General features: G+C 36.8%; 1 protein-coding gene across 1 annotated transcript in view; it reads right to left on the bottom strand.

The window, feature by feature from the left end:
* NCOR1 (nuclear receptor corepressor 1) overlaps positions 1–17,464 on the bottom strand; it is a 181,712-nt gene that overhangs the window by 59,813 nt on the left and 104,435 nt on the right. Inside the window, exons 19-21 of the mRNA XM_012805930.2 lie at positions 15,470–15,596; positions 7,161–7,713; positions 3,827–3,956 (exon numbers count right to left, since the gene is read on the bottom strand). Of these exons, the coding sequence (XP_012661384.1) occupies positions 3,827–3,956; positions 7,161–7,713; positions 15,470–15,596 (810 nt within the window). The remainder of the gene's footprint in view (positions 1–3,826; positions 3,957–7,160; positions 7,714–15,469; positions 15,597–17,464) is intronic.

Here is a 17,464-nt window from a genome sequence, read left to right on the forward strand (position 1 = left end):
CACACACACACACACACACACACACATATATATATATATCCGCGCCCTCCCCCCCCCCACCCCCGAGATAGGGTCTCTGTCACTCGGGCTGGAGGGCAGTGGCGTCATTGTAGCTCACTACAATCTACCTCAAACTCCTGGGCTCAAGTAATCCTTCTATATCAGCCTCCAAGTAGTTGGGACTACCAGCACATATCATATCATGTGATTAATTTTTCTATTTTTTGTAGAGTCCAGGATCTCACTCTTGCTCAGGCTGGTCTCTAATTCCTGGCTTCAAGCAATCCTCGCACCTCAGCCTCCCAAAGTGCTAAGGTTATAGGTGTGACCCACCACACCTGGACACATTTTCTATTTTTTAAGATACTTTCTCCAAGTTCCACATTCATATAAATATATTTTAAATGGAGCTTTTCATTTTCTAAACTCAATGCTCTTTTCATCTTATAAATAGAATCTCTGCCACTTCAGCCAGAAACCTGGCCATTAGCCTTGACTGATCAATCTCTTGCTCTTTCATAACCAATCCATTACTATCATGATTCTCTTCAGGACAGTAATGGACTGTATCTTCTTCAGATGGGCCATCTCTGACCATCCAATAAAACACAGTATTGGCTGGGCATGGTGGCTCATGCCTGTCATCCCAGCATTCTGGGAGACTGAAGCGGGTGGATCACTTGTGCTCATGAGGTCAAGACCAGCCTAAGCAAGTTGAGACCCTGTCTCTAAAAAATAGCTGGGTGTTGTGGCGGATACCTATTACTTGGGAGGCTGAGGCAAGGGGATCTCTTGAGCCCAAAAGTTTGAGGTTGCTGTGAGCTATGATACCATAGAACTCTACCAAGCAAAAAACAAAAAAGCAAGAGGGGTTCAAATCCAGCCTCAGCCCACCAAACAATGACAACTACAAACAAAAAATAGCTGGGCGTTGCGGCAGGCACCTGTAGTCCCACCTACTTGGAAGGCTGAGGCAAGAGAATCGCTTAAGCCCAGGAATTGGAGGTTGCTGTGAGCTGTGATTTCATAGTACTCTACCCAGGGTGACAGCTTGAGGCTCTGTCTCAAAAAAAAAAAAAAAAAGCAAAACCACGGTGACACTCCGCTTGTTTTCCTTCTCACTGCAGCCTATTTGTTTTTTTCACAGTACACAGTACTTGGCACAATTTGCAATTATGTCAGTTTTCTTGTTTATTTTCAAACTTTCTCACTTCAGAAAGGAAAAAGGCTAAGCTACTTTGTCCAATACTAAGTCAAAGTCCTAGACACAGTTTGTGGATCAACATTTCGTGAATAACAACAGACTAGACTTTTCTAGAAAGCGTTATCTAAAGACTTCCGTATTTGCCCCCCCACCATATGGAGGAACTCTGATTCCAAAACATACATGCAGCCTTTGTGCTTTGACTTACATGTAAACGCGGCTTTTCCTCCTTTTGCTATAAAGCCATGGTGGCCAACTCATATTATTTCCTACTTGAAATGTTCTTAAATTTCTAAGTAAGAATAAATTCCCTCTCCTCTAAAAGTGTTTTTTTAAATATAACAAAACAATATATTTTAATTCATTTTCAATTTTATTATAATTTTTTCTATGCCTTATTATGTAGACTCATTTCTAAATTTTTTAAAACCAGACACTGTAATATATCAATATTCCCTACAGTATTAAGAATGTTGTCTTAAACTAGTCACTTAGTAAGTGTCCACTTCAATGAATCAATGATTTTTTGTGAGCCTATCTCAAGCACACATTCAATATCTTTTACTAATTGTCATTTGATAGGAATCAAAATTTTTAATGAGTTTTAAATAAATAAATATCTAAATAAATATTTGAAATAAAGAAAAAGAACAATACCCAAAACTGAAATTCAGTATCAAAAGTGAGTCAACTTCGTAGAGATTATTAAGGTAGCCATAATCTCTATAATTCATTCTAAATAATTAAAACCTAGTTATATATTTATTTTATTACTATTTTATTACTTCTTGGTTGCTATGGTTACAAACCAAAACAGGACTTACTACTATTTATGGCTGGAGCACTGATAAGCATTTTAATTGCTTATCACATGAATCCATTTGGAAAAGCAATGCACTACAGAGGTAAACTCTGGTCATTTGAAAGAATTCTTCCATAAAATCATATTCAGAATCTTTCTACCCTTCTCTTCCATAAGCCATAGTACTACTCCCTAATCTAAGCCCAACAGATTAAAAAAAAAAAAAAAAAAGGTCCTAAGATCAAGTACTGATTTTAGTGGTACTCTTCACAATAGTGAAGAGGTGGACAGCTGAATGGATACACAAACTGTGGGATGTATATATATACATACACACACAGTGGGATATCATTCAGCCTTGAAAATGAAATTCTGACACATGCTACAACACAGATAAACCATGAAAACATAATGATGAGTGAAATAAACCATTTACAAAAAGACAAATACTGTATGATTTCACATATGTGAGGTAGTGTGATATAATAAAAATAAATATTTAGTTTTTGTTCCCAAGACCTTTAAGATTCCAAATCCTCAGAATCTACAGAAAAATAGGCATATCTTTTATATGCTAATGAGATGACTGGTAGCTTGAGATTCCTAGATCACCTCAGTATGGGGACTGGCTGTCCAAAAGACCATAGGGCATGACTAGAGGGCAGGCACTTTCAGCTCCATCCAGCCCACCACATGCCTGACCTCCAGGGAAGGGAAGTGGCAAGAGAGTCACACATTTATCCGCAATGGCCAATGATGTAATTAATCATGCCTATGTGAACTTCCACACAAACCCTAACGACAGGGCTTCAAGACTTTCCAGGTTGGCACATACACAGAGGTGCTGAGAGGGTGGCAGCCTCAGAGAGGGCATTCAAGGGCCATGTTCCTTCCCATATGCCTTGTTCTATTTTACCTCTTCCATTCAGCTGATCTGATCAGTATCCAGTTTATAATAAACCAGTAATAGTAAGTTAAAAAAAAATAGTAAGTAAAGTACTTTTCTAAGTTCAGTGAGTCATTCTAGAAAATTAAGAAACCTGACAGAAAGAGTTGGTAGAACCTTTGCTTTTTAACCTAGTTGGGCAAAAGTGTGGGTAACCTAGAGAGTCAATGCTTGCACAATTTGTGTCTGATGGTAACTCAGGATAGTTAGTCTCAGAATTGAACTCGATTGTAGGGCATCCATTCAGTGTCCAGACAATTGGAAAATTGGTTGGCGTGAGGATTAAACCTGCATATTATGCTTCTTATATTTAAGAAGTGGTCAGCAGTGGCTAGGAAAGGGGAGAAATGGGTTGTTATTATTTAATTAGTAGAGAGTTTCAGACTTGAAAAGATGAAAAAATTCTGGGGATCTGTTTCCCAGCAACATGAATACACTTAAGAAAACTGAACAACACACTTAAAATTGGTTAATATGATTAATTATAAATATTTGTTTTTACCACAATTTTTAAAAAAATCAAGAAATTAAGAAGAGGGTGGCACCTGTAGCTCAGTGAGCAGGGTGCCAGCCCCATATATGGAGGGTGATGGGTTCAAACCTAGTCTCAGCCAAACTGCATAAGAAAATAGCTGGGCATTGTGGCAGGCGCCTATAGTCCCAGCTACTCAGGAGGCTGAGGCAAGAGAATTGCCTAAGCCCAAGAGCTGCAGGTTGCTATGAGCTGTGACGCCACAGCACTCTACCAAGGGTGACAAAGTGAGACTCTCTCTTTAAAAAAAAAAAAAAAAGAAAAAAAAAGAAACAAAGAAGAGAAGACATTTAAAAGTCTTGTTTTTTTTTCAATTTTACTTTTCTTACACTGAAAACTTACCATCGGTGGGATAACAGCAGCTCGATGCTGAAGCTGTGGCAAGTCCAATGGATTTGGTTTTATTGGGGATGAGACTAGTATAGTTCCAGTGGGGTTTAACAATGAAGGTTTTGAGTCCATAGGAAACATTCTGCAGTTGGCAATTTAAAAAAAAAAAAAACATAAATGAATACATTTTTAAGATTTCAAATATACAGTTACCATAAATCCTTTTAAGTTAATATGTACATATACATGCACATACAGACATATGTAGATAGCATTTTAGCCATTGTAAGTTATCTGAACAGCAAGGAAAAAGGAATATAATGGTAATTGTCCTAATAAAGAAACCTTATATTGACTTTCAGGTTGAAATTTATCTGAATTTAATCATCTACACCTAACCAACAAAACAATCTGAACAAAAGCCATTAAAAACTGTTTAATTCTAATTTACTACTAACATATAAACATAAGTTAAAGACGAGTTGCCTGTTACAGGATGTCCTGCTAGGATCACAAAGTATTTTTTTTAACATTTGAAGATGTCACCATTTTAAAATTGAGAATTTCACCCAAAATTCCAGGCTTCTAGCTTCTCACAAAAATTAAAGAGAACTGGGGAGGGTGATTGATGGGATCACACCTATGGTTCATCCTATAAGGGTACATGTGAATCTCTCTAAATGTAGAATATAAATGTCTTAACACAATAACTTAAGAAAAAGACATGAAGGCTATGTTAACCAGGTGGATGAATGTATTTCAAATTGTATATAGAAACAGTATACTGTACCCCGTGATAGTATTAATGTACACTGCTATGATTTAGTAAAAAAAAAAATTTAAAAAAAACAACTGAAGAGAACTGGCAATGCAGAACTAGCGCGCCCGGAGCTGCAGCTGGCCACATGCGCGGTGGTTGCTGCCGTGTCCCACAGGCAGGCCTGCGCTCCTCTGCTCACCATCGTCCCTGCCATGCCACACACTTGGACTCAAGAGTTTAGGATGCCTAGTACATGAACTTGGGGAAATCACACATTAGTGTCAAAACTTCATCACTGGGGGAAGGTGAACATTTTTAAATGTATCGATTAGTAAGAAAATTAAAACATATAAAAGAAATTTTACATATAGCATAAAGAACAAAGATGATATAAAGGTTGTAGAAAATTGGAAGTGTGATTTCAATAGTTTGGAAGCAATGGAGACTTCAGGAACCACTATATTTTTATTAACTTAAATAAATTATTTTATTGAGGGAGACAAGTTATTCTCAAATGTTAACTGGTTGTAAACAGGGAAGAAACATGGTAGAAGTCAGGTTTGTTGGTAGAGGAGACACAGTTCTAAAGGTTCTGCCCAATAAACACTCAGAATCCAAGGTTGTCATATTTCTCCATGGCGCAATTTCTTATGAGTCAATTTCCATTCTGGAGACCAAATGAGATCGGATTCTTTCAGCTATCAACCAAGAGTCTTCTCTCAGCCAAGGCATCCAGTTGAAATAGAACTTATTTTTCAGATTCCTCTGGAAGATCAGAATGTATCTTTCACATCACATTGCCATGCTCCCTGCTCTTGGTCCCCTTTTCACAGTAATTTCTGTGACATTCCTTAATCAAGATGTTGCATTCTTCAATGTGAAAGTGTGGAGAGAAACCACTATATTCTTAAAAGGAATTTCTGAATTTTAAGACTACTGTCATGCTCATCACTTAGGATGCATATCCTTTAAAATTATTGTCATCCTAATTTTGACTTCATGTACAGTTACTAAAAGCAATGCTGGAAAACAAAGATAATCCTTATTTTAAATGAGATGTTTCATTGAAGACTGCTTAAAAATGGAGTACACAGCTTGAATCCATGTATATCTGCTCCAGTTAAAGACTTAGATCATTAAAATAAAATCTAGATTACTGTGAGATAAAAGAAAAGGTGACCTAGATAGCTAAATTTTCTGGTATGATCACGATTTAGCAGGACCATTTTATTTCAATTCCTGATGATAAAAATTCTAGCATCTACTTTATAAAAATCTCTTTAAGAATCATCACTGTAATGCTTAAAATTATTATCCTAGTATCAAAAAATCATTCTAAAGAATGTAAGAAATAAAATACATTGGAAAAGGACTCGAAGTACAGTGACACTAAGGCACACCATGAAAGTGTTGAACTTTAAATAAAATGTGGCTGTCTGTTGAGTGGCTTGTCTTTTTCTTATTTAAAAAAAAAGGTGGGTTTCAGATTAAATGGTGTCTTAGATGAATTCACTTCACTTCTAGAGTTTGCTTTAATCCAACATTCTATAATGCTATGATTGTAGGAAACACCAGAAAATTAAGTATAATAAAGTAGTATCTATTCTTATAAAATATACTTTTTTACTATAATTTTTATAAAAACCATAAAGATACCAATGAATTTTTTATATTAATTTACCTTTAATGACTAAAATTTTAAATTCATTTGCACTACACCTAATATTTTAAATTACATACATGAATAAGCTAAATTTTTTGGGGGGGGTGGGGGGAGTCAGAATATCACTCTCTTACCCCAGGCTAGAGTAGTAAGAGTCAGCCTAGTTCACAGCAACCTCAAATTCTTATGTTCAAGCAATCCCCCTGCCTCGGACTCCCCAGCAGCTGGGACTACAGGTGACTGCCAAAATACTCAGCTAATTTCTCTATTTTCAGTAGAGATGGAGTATAGCTCTTGCTCAGGCTGGTCTTGAACTCATGAGTTCCCACCTTGATCTCCCAGAGTGCTGGGATTACAGGCATGAGCCACCATGACTGGCTTAAAATTTTAACTGACATAAAAAGTGGTGACTACAATTACCATTAACTTGCATTTAAATAATTGTGCTTTCTAAAATATTTTCAGAACATTTCACATGTTTCTCTTCTTAGTCTTTTCTGACATCTATGTAGGGAAAGGCAGGCCGCACTTTGAGGCTGCTCAGTCTCAGGGAAATGCACATCTGGAGCCCTTCGATTTCTCACCAAATCTCTGTGCTGTGGTGCTCAGACACAAATCTGTGGTTTATTTTCAACTCTGTTCATTAAAACTCTCCCCTCCCTTTTTGCTATCATTTATAATGCATGTAGCAAGACAGATGTAGAAAAAAATTATAATCTATTTACTTAAAAATATATAATGATTTCACAATTAGTCTATTTAAACTGATGAACAGCATGATCATGCAACAGTAAATTGACACAGCCTACCTGTGATTTGCCAATATTTATAAAGGAGTCATCTCTATAGCCAGCACTATTCTGTGATTCAGTCAGCAACCAGCAGAGTTAAGAAGAGGGTAACAGTTAAAGAATGAGTCTCACCTCTGCCTCTCTGGCTCTCCATCCACATCTTCATCAGCACTGCACGTGGCACTGGAGTCGTTGTCTGACTGGGGCTCAGGCCTTTGGGTGTTTATTTGCTGAGCCAACATCAAATCTTCATCCCTGGGCTCCATCTTTTCGCTGGCTCTCTCCAAATCTCCTTCTTTGGTATCACCTTCAACTTTAGATATATTGGTTTCTGGCACCCGCATTTCCATGTCCACAGAGTCTGCTTTGGTTGTGGCTGGGGGATCGAGAATAGAACCTGCGTCGTCACTGCGCTCTTGATGCTCTACCTCCATCGGCTCTGCCGTCTCAACACTGCTGCTGTCATTCGCCTGAGTCTCCACACTTTCATTTTCAGCTGCTTTTGTACCTGGAGCTGTTGAGGAGGGAGATGCACCAGGTGCAGGTTCAGTGCTGGACTCGAGCTCAGCCACAGGTTCAGTGTTTCCTCGAGAAGTAGCATTTTCAGGGCTATCTTCGCTGGGCTTGACAGCTTCAACTGGTGAAGGAGAAGGAGCACTTTCTGTATCAGAACTATTTTCAGCACCTTAAAGATAATGATACGGCATAAAAATCTAATAATGAACATATTTCAGGTGGGGTGACAGAAACCATGCTTCAAAGTGGTTGTTTAGAATGAATTACACTCCTTTGATGACTTCATTGAAGTATCTACTGCCATTGGGAAACCCAAAGTTTTTTAGCGCACAGAAGTGAAAGATTAAATTGTGGTAACCTTCTGAAACTGAAAAGGTAAAACCTTATAATATCTAAAAATAATTTATATCAATTTGAAAAACAAAGAACAAAACTAAACAAAAAGCATTCCCACAAATAGTGACATTCTGGTCCATTTCTACATGCCTCTTCACATGATTTTCTCTTTGCCTAGTTAAGCTAACATTCTAGAACAGTGCTTTTCAACCTTTTTCATCTCACAGCACACCTGAACCTCTAGCTAAACTTCTGCAGCACACTTAAATTATGTTGATCCAAAAAAAAGAGTATATTTACTGTGCTTTGAATGTCTTTCAAAAATAATTAATGATCTTTAAAATGTTACACGGCACACTGGCTGAAAATCACTGTACTCTAGGACAACACTGTCTAGTAGGACTATAATAGTCAATCACATCTATAATTTTAAACTTTCTGGTGGCTACACTAAGAAAGTACAAAGAGGCTGGGTGTCACAGCTCCCACCTATAATCCCAGCATTTCAGGAAGCACAGGTAGGATTGCTTAAACCCAGGAGTTCCAGACAAGTCTGGCAACATAATGAGATCCCTTATCTACCAAAAAAATAATAATTTTTTTAAAAAATTGGCCAGGTGCGATGGTCCATGCCTGTAGTCCTAGCTACTCTGGAGAAAGATGCAGAAAGATAATTTGAGCCCAGGAGTTTAAGGTAATAGGCTAGGACCATGCCACTGTACTCTAACATGGGCAATACAGCAAGATTCCTTCTCTTAAAAAAAAAAAAAAAGTAAAAAAGACGTGTAAAATTTATTTTAACAATTTATTCATTAACTCAGTATGTCTAAAATATTGTATCAATATGTAACTGAAAATAAATAATAAGATTACCTTTGCTGGTACTAAGTTCAAAATCTCGTGTACATTTTACATTTTCAGCATATCTTAATTTGGACAAGCCACATTCAAGTGCTCAAAAGCCATATGTGTCTAATGCAAAGCTCAGAATAATATTTCACAGACTTTTAATGCTATAACACAGGTCCTTCCCCGCATTGTTAGTATCATTTTATAAATATATTTTTAATGCTTTTGACATCTTTGAAATCACAAATTCCAACTGTCCTGCACTGGAGTTAAAACCAGCGCTCCCAAATTAGATTATTTTCTAGTGTTTAGTAGCCATTTAAGCAAACAAGAAACCTAGGAGCCATTTTTTAAACCGCCTTTCCTTTGCCCCTATCACTTGTTTCAACAAGTCTTACTGATTTTCTCTCTAAAATTATCACCTGAATCCGGCCAGTTCTGATCAGCTTCATACCTACCACTTCACTCTCAAATCAACCCTTCTAACCTTCTAATCAGACCATCCTCTACATCACAGGCATCCTCAAACTACAGCCCGCAGGCCACATGTAGCCCGCCTAGGACATTTATCTAGCTAGCTGGGTGTTTTTGCCGCAGCTGCCTATCCTGCTTAGCAGCCAACTCATCCCAGGGCCCGCAGTCCAGCCCTCCAACGGTCTGAGGGACAGTGAACTGGCCCCCTGTTTAAAAAATTTGAGGACCCCTGCTCCACAACAATGATTCTCAACAGATATGCTGTGGTATACTGGTGTGCCACAAAAATTTTTAAAGATCATTAAATTAAATTATTTTTGAAAGAAGTTCAAGTAGAGTAAGTATATTCTTTTTTTCCACTTTTTTTTTCTTAAGCAATATAATTTAAGTGTGCTATGGAAGTTTAACTATAGGTTCAAGTGTGCTGTGAGATTTAATAAAAAGGTTGAAAAACAGTGCTCTATAATCAAGCCAGTTATCCTTTTAAAAGTCAAATTTTTATCACAACTCAATCTCCCATTTTATCTTTCCCTGTTTCTTGTAACTTTTCAATGTAACCCCATTACTCTTAGGATGTTCCAAAATCGTCTTCATGGCCTACAATGCCCTGCCTAGTAGGCCCCTCTCCAGGTTAATCTTGCACTCTGGATTGAAGTCTCATTGGCTTTTCTTTCACTTTTTGAATGCCTCATGCATCGTCTACCACAAAGACTGTATACATGCCATTTGCCTTGACTGAAAGGCTCCTGCACCTACTTTTCCTTCAGATATCAGCTCAAATATTGCATACTTTAAAGTCTTCCACAACTCCCCTAATAAAGTTATATTTTGCCATTATAGCTCTTACAACACATTTATTGGTTACAGTTATAATTTTACTTTTATTCACAATTATTTTTGTTACCAGGCTATAAACTCCATAAGGGCAGAGATCAGGTATTTTGATTATTAAGAACTAGTGACAAGTACTAGGCTAAGCATACAGTAGAGTCAAATACCAGCTGAACCATAAGTGAATGAATGGCGATGAAGAGGTCTTACATTTGCGTAAAATGTCCTCTATCTTTGGGTCCTTGGGCTACGACCAATTTTCCCTGCTATAAACAGTAGATGAAAATGTTATAATTTTTTATAGCAGACAACATAAAAATTAAATATCCCTAATAGTAATACATAATACACTTCCGATGAGAATCCAAATTGTAAGAAAAATGTCTTAAACTATATAAACCAAGGTTGAGTTTATATAGCAGAACAAGTCTCTGCTATGAAAATTCCAAAAAGTAGTACAGTGAAGGAAGACTTGACTCTCCCGATATTCAAACTGACTATAAAGACAGTGTACTAAAACATACTTAGAACTGCCACAGTGACCAAGAAAAATAAACAGTGGTACAAAAGACACCGTCCAAAGATAGATCCCACCACAAATGGGAAGATTTATCAAAGGTATATTTTAAATCATTGAGTAAAGGATGATTTATTTAATAAAACTTCTGACAAAACAGTCTCTTTGGAAGAAAAACATGGGACCAATCTTACTCTGTACAGAAAAATGATTCCAGATTAAATAAAAATTTTGAATATGTTCAGAAAATAATTTAAGACAAGATATATGCAACTTTAGGAAATATATAGAAATATGGGCAGCTCCTGTGACTCAAGGAGTAGGGCACTGACCCCATATGCTGGAGGTGGAGGGTTCAAACCCAGCCCGGGCCAAAAACTGCAAAAAAAAAAAAAGAAAGAAATATATAGAAATATCTTAAGTAAAATAAGAAACTCTGAAGTTATAAATATGCTATTTGTATAGAAAAAAATAAAATCAAAATTTAAGCAACCATCTGGGGAAAAACTTTAATACATGACAGTATTTTAAAAACATCTATAAATTCACTGTCATTCATTCAAATATGTAAAAAGCACCTACTATGTGCAGGGGGCTATTTGAGGTACTGGTACAAACTAGACAATAAACAATAAATATGTGACATATCAGGGGTAATAAGTACGCTGACTGAATAAGGAAACTGAGGAAGCAGTGGGTGGAGAGCTGTATAGTCCAGGTGATATCTAAACAAAGGCCTCAGGGAAAGAAAAGAATGAGCCCTGGGCATTTCTTGGGGAAGAATATTCTAAGTAGAGACTTTAAAAAGTAAAAAGGCCCCTGCAGTTGGAGAGTTTGCTCAAGAACAGCAAAGAGGACAGGTACAGGTAGAGTAGAGGAAGCAAGCAGAGAAGCAGCTGGCAGTGAGTTCAGGACATACAAAGGAAGTTCATATCAGGCCTCATGGGTCACAGAGAGGCCCAGGGCTTTTATTGTGAATCAGCTGGGAAAGTACAGGGCCTGGAGTAGAGGAGAAACATGATCTATTTACATTTCATAAGGATCACTCTGGCTGCTGCATAGAAGAAAAAAATACAACAGAACAAAAAGAAGCAAGGGACCAAGCAAAAAGCTACTGCAATGGAGAGAACAGTGGCTTGTAATCAGGGTAGCAGCCATGGAAACAGGAATCCAATTCTAAAGAGTGTAAAGAAAGCTGACAAGATTCACTGACGGACCTCATGTGGAATATGAGAAAAAGAGCTCGTATTACTAAAAGTAACGTTTACTGACGGAGGGAAAAGCAATTTATAGCAGTGGAAAAACAAAAGAGTTTGCTTTAGCAGTTAAGTTTGAGGTGCCCTTAGAACCTAAGTGTAAATACTCAGTAAGTAGTTAGGCATATGAGCCTGGAGTTCAAATGAGAGTCCAAATCTCCAAAATAAAAACAAAAGACAGATAAACAAATAAAAATTCAGAACAGTGCATATGTAATATTATATGTAATACACATGTAACAAGGCCTTAATACAGTAGCAACTACCATTAGAGAAAGATGCTAGCAAAATGATGAAAAGCTAACAAAAAGCCTGACTAAACCTTCACCTCTACTAATAGAAAGCCCGAAATCTAAAGGGAAATTGACAAGTCATTTATCTTCAGAATATTAGGAGACATTTTAGTGATTATGTACCAGTTGATATCATTTGAAATAAACACTTTTTCAATTATCTCTTTCCAAGCCACAAAAAACTAGGAATATTTCAAAGGCATAATGCTTTACCAAGTGCCACGCAAACATATCTTTTTCTCCCTAAAAATAAACAAATAAAAACCTTAAAGAATGATTTTGAAGAAGAGATCAAGAGCAAATTCAAATTTTGGTAAAGTTTCTGTCTTTCTACTTTAATTCTTCTAACCATATGACTTAATGACACACTCAGATGTGTGCTAGGAAAACAGACAGGGATCTTCCTTTGCTTTCACTCTTCCACTGGCAACAGCCTTGACAAACAATCAACTGTGTAGCTATAGTTTTCTTGGTAAGATTAGCAGTCAAGTGTGAAATCATAGGTTATATGAACTGCCTTTATATTCTTTTCTTTGACACTTTCCAAATAAAGCTAAGTCAAAAAGAAATGAAGAGTTCTATTGGCAAGTTCATTTCCTAGTAACAGAAAACTATCCTAGATGACAGAAGACAATTGTGTGTATGACTGATCAGGCTGTGACCATGTCACCTACTCTTCATTAGATGGTCAGATTATTTTAATACCACACTTAGCAATTTGAAAAATGCCTCACATTAAGATAAAGTAATAGGAAGAAAACAGAAAAAAAAGTCACACTTTGGCGCTTGGTTTTGGGGATAGGCTGAAATAAATACATATATTTATGATGGTAGGCTTGGGTTTTGCTGTGAACTGAATTGTGTTCCCTCTCTAAAATTCGTATGTTAAATCCCTAACTCCCCATGTGATGTCTTTGGAACAAGGCCTTTAAGGAGGTATTTAAGGTTAAATGAGGTCATAAGGCTGGGCTCTACCTAGTAGTAGGACTGTCATCCTTACAAGAGGAAGAGAAACCCACAGAAGAAATGCCATGTGGGGACAAAGGGAAGAGGCAGCTAGCCATCTGCAAGCTGGGGGAGTCCTCATGAGAAAGCAACTCTTCGAGCACCCAGACCTTGCACTTCTAGCCTCTAGAACCATGAGAAAATAAATTTCTGTAGTTTAAGCCACCCAGTCTGTATATAGTATTATGTAATGGCAGCCCAAGGACATTAAAAGGCTTCATTACAATCCCAGTGAACCCAGCTACCACAGTGATTTTCAACCACTGTGCCATGGCATTGGCATGCCATGAGAGGATCTCAATTGTGCTATGAAAATTCTAAATGATCATTCATTAATTTTTTTTTTTTTTGAGATAGAGTCTCACTTTGTCATCCTTGGTAGCATGCCGTGGTATTCATAGCAACCTCACACTCTTGGGCTCAAGCGATCCTCTTGTCTCAGCATCCTGAGTACAGACTCCTGCCACCAATGCCCAGCTATTTTTTAAAGACAGGGTCCTCCTCTTCCTCAGGCTGGTCTGAAACTCCTGAGCTCAAGCAATCCACCTGCCTCAGCCTCCCAAAGTGCTAACATTGCAGGTGTGAGCCACTGTTTACTCTTTTTTTTTTAATTTTGAGACAGAGTCTCATTATGTTGCCCTCGGTAGAGTGCTGTGGCATCACAGCTCACAGTAACCTCACACTTCTGGGCTTAAGCAATTCCCTTGCCTCAGCCTTCCAAGTAGCTACAGGCACCCACTACAATGCCTGGCTACTTTTTGTTGCAGCTGTCATTGTTGTTTAGCTGGCCTGGGCTGGGTTCAAACCCTCCAGCCTTGGTATGTGGCTGGCACCATAACCACTGTGCTATTGGGTGCCAAGCCTGTTTACTTTTTTTTTTTTTGATCAATATAATTTAAGTGTGCTATGAGATTTAAAAAAAAGGTTGAAAAACACCCAGCTATACAGATATAAAACTATGAAAATGAATAAACTCTGCTGACCTCTTTGAAAGTACCATAAACACACCAAACTGCCTTTCATTGTCTGCAGCACTCTCATAACACCCAGGGTGAGCTTACTCTAATATTCTCTTTATTCTTCTAAAGATGACCTCGTTAGGCACAAAAAACTCACATTAAAAAGTTTACTTATTGTTCAAAGCCAAAACCCATTTCAAGATAAGTTTTGTTTTTTTCTTTTTGAGACAGAGTTTCACTTTGTTGCCGTTGGTAGAATGCCAGGGCATCACAGCTCACAGCAACCTCAAACCTGTGGCTCAAGCAATTCTCTTGCTTCAGCCTCCCAAGTATCTGGGACTACAGGTGCCTGCCACAATGCTTGGCTATTTTTTTTTTCTTTAAGAGATGTGGTTTCACTCTTGCTCAGGCTAGTCTTGAAATCCTGAGCTCAGGCAATCCACCTGCCTTGGCCTCCCAGAGTGCTGGTATTACGGGTGTGAGCCATGGCACCCAGACTTAAGATGAGTTTTAAGTTTAAAAGACAACAACAACTTGTAGGAAAAGTATCATAAAAACAAAATCTAATATTTCTAAAACTGGATAGTGTAGGAGAACTTTCTAAGCTTATGTAAAATATAAGACCCTACAAAGGAAAAGATAAACACAATTACACCCAACATTTAAACAACAGTAATTCCAAAATAAAACAAAGCAAAAGAGATGAAGTTATTTGCATGTACAAAACATGAACATGAAAAGCTCCACATTAGAAACAATCAATTTTCAAAAGAAATACACAGAAACTATAATAGCAATGTGAATTGAAATAAATTAGGTACTTTTTTAATCCTTAGCAAAAATCAAGAAAATATTTCCTTTTTCAGGAAGTTGTAATTGATTTAAGTTATAAAACAGATTTTATTTCTTCAGTTTTTAAAGTTTCTTGGGTTAATTTGTTTCTCTATTGGTACTTCTATGATCATTAATTCTTTTAACATGGAAATAATTTTTACAGAGATTTACATATATTTATATGTAAATTATATTTATATGTAAATCCCTACAAAAATATGAAAGCAAACAAGGCAGTAAAATAAATAAATGTTAACTGATACTAACTGAATAATAAATGTAGCAATGATACAGATGCATAAACATGTTATTGACGCTGGCAGTCACTGTCTGCAGGGGGAATGACATTTTCAAGATCTTCTGGTGTAACACTGTCCTAGACCATCTTAGGTGCTAAATATTTGTTGATTAAATGAAAAAAAAAAATTATGTTCAAGTCTGAAGTCTATACCATGAAAATACAGATATACTACTTCCTTAATGAAGCAATTTGAATAGTCAAATGACAAAGTTAATGTTGTATACCTTTGGGATAGCAGAAATCACAACTAAATTTAAGATTTTGAGATACCTTCACTGTCTTCTGGATTTTCTTCTTCATTGGAGGCTTCAATATCTTCATCCTCCTGAGCAGAGACAGTGGAAGCAACACTTTCACACTGGGACACATCTCGCTCTTCACGAGGTTTTCGGGAAGTCTTAAGAAATAAATGATATCAAATTGTTTAAATGACTGAAAAGAAAAAACCTTTTGATTTCTGAAATAATGTAGAATACTGGTAGACACACACACCACATAAAGAGACTGCATGTTTGACAACAGTTCTGGTGAAAGTGCAGGCAGGTATCTTTGGGTAACCACTAACAGGTCTTTTGTGCAGATGGCTTCCTTTCACCAAACTGATCAAAAGCAATGTCTGACCCATTTTTGAAATTGTTCATCACTATACATGTTCAAATAGGCCCAAATAAAAAATCTCTATACTCTTCTTCCACTCCAGATAATGTATCATTCTAATAAAAATAACAAATATTTTCCAATAAAGGTATTTCAACATACTGAAATGTGGAAGACATAAAATCACATCCTAAAAATTAACTGCTCAAAATTCCAACAGTCAGAGAGTCTAAGTATAGTGGTATACTTCCTGCCAATCTTTCAGATGCACACAGATGTATAAAAACAAAATAAATAGCCCTATGTAGTTATATATCCTTTTAAAATTAAATCTAGTATCGTCATCAATTGAGCATATCACTGTTATAAAATTTTCAACATTTTTTATTAATGATTCCATAAAATATCTTTATCAACATATAGTTCAAGTCTTCCTATTTTATGGCACTTGATTTTCAATTTTTGGTATAAACAATGCTGCACTAACTTCTTTTACTAACATTAAGAATTATGCAGTTTTAGACATGAGTGTTACCACTGAATTTGTTTACTACCAAATTTCTTTTGCCATCAGTAGGAACATAATAAGGATAAAATTTCCTTTTCTAAAAAAATAATGTTCCTTTCTGCCACCTATGTATTTATACAAAATTGCTCCTTCCTCCACTGGGGTCACTTACCTATAAGAGAGTATATGTGTACTTATTGAAGTGGAAGAAATTAGTTACTTACATTATATTTATAATCTCATGTTGCTAAATTGAAGGTTTATTTTCTCCTGCGTCCGCAGCCCCAGCTTCCTGGCAGCCCCAGCCCTAGCAGTTCTCTGCTTTGTACCCCTTCCAGAACCTATGTTTCACCTCATTTCAGCTGTCAGTCTCAAAGTTACCAGTATGTCTGGTCATTATTCTAAGTTTTCATATGAGAATGCTATGTAGGATCTGGCCTAAAATATAAATTAACTCAAGAGAAACCAATGTTTTCCAATATTGGTCAAAAAACTAGGTGAACTACAAAAGGCTAAAAAATTCATTCCTATGTTCTTAGTGGCAATGCAAGGGAAGAAGTTCACACACTGGCCATATTTTTTTAAAAGCTTTCAGAAGATCCCATGAATGCTATCTTAATATTTTCATACATTAGAAAATACATAATAGCTATCATATAGATTTTTCTGGTGTCCTGTGCTAGTATTAACCCACTCGTTTGGTCCTTTCACCAATGACAACTTCGTACCACAACTGTACAACATTCCTCTGTTCACATGTAATAGTCTACTTCTTCTCTATATGGTGGTATTTATTAATTTTTAATGTAAAAGTTCATATATATGGAAATAAATCACCCATGTAGTCACCACCAAGATTTTACAAATATTAATACATTTTACCATGTTTTCTTAAAATTTTTAAAAAGCTGAAACACTCTAGATAAACTGAAGCCAGGTGTCTCTATTATTTTGTTTTTTTTTTTGAGACAGAGCCTCAAGCTATCCCCCTGGGTAGAGTGCCGTGGCTTCACAGCTCACAGCAACCTCCAACTCCTGGGCTCAAGTGAGTCTCCTGCCTCAGCCTCCCAAGTAGCTGAGACCACAGGTGCCCGCCACAACGCCCGGCTATTTTTTGGTTGCAGTCGTCATTGTTGTTTAGCCAGTCCAGGCTGGATTCA

This window comes from Otolemur garnettii, unplaced genomic scaffold, assembly GCF_000181295.1.
Source record: "Otolemur garnettii isolate 467f Iridium unplaced genomic scaffold, OtoGar3 scaffold00046, whole genome shotgun sequence".
NCBI lineage: Eukaryota > Metazoa > Chordata > Mammalia > Primates > Galagidae > Otolemur > Otolemur garnettii.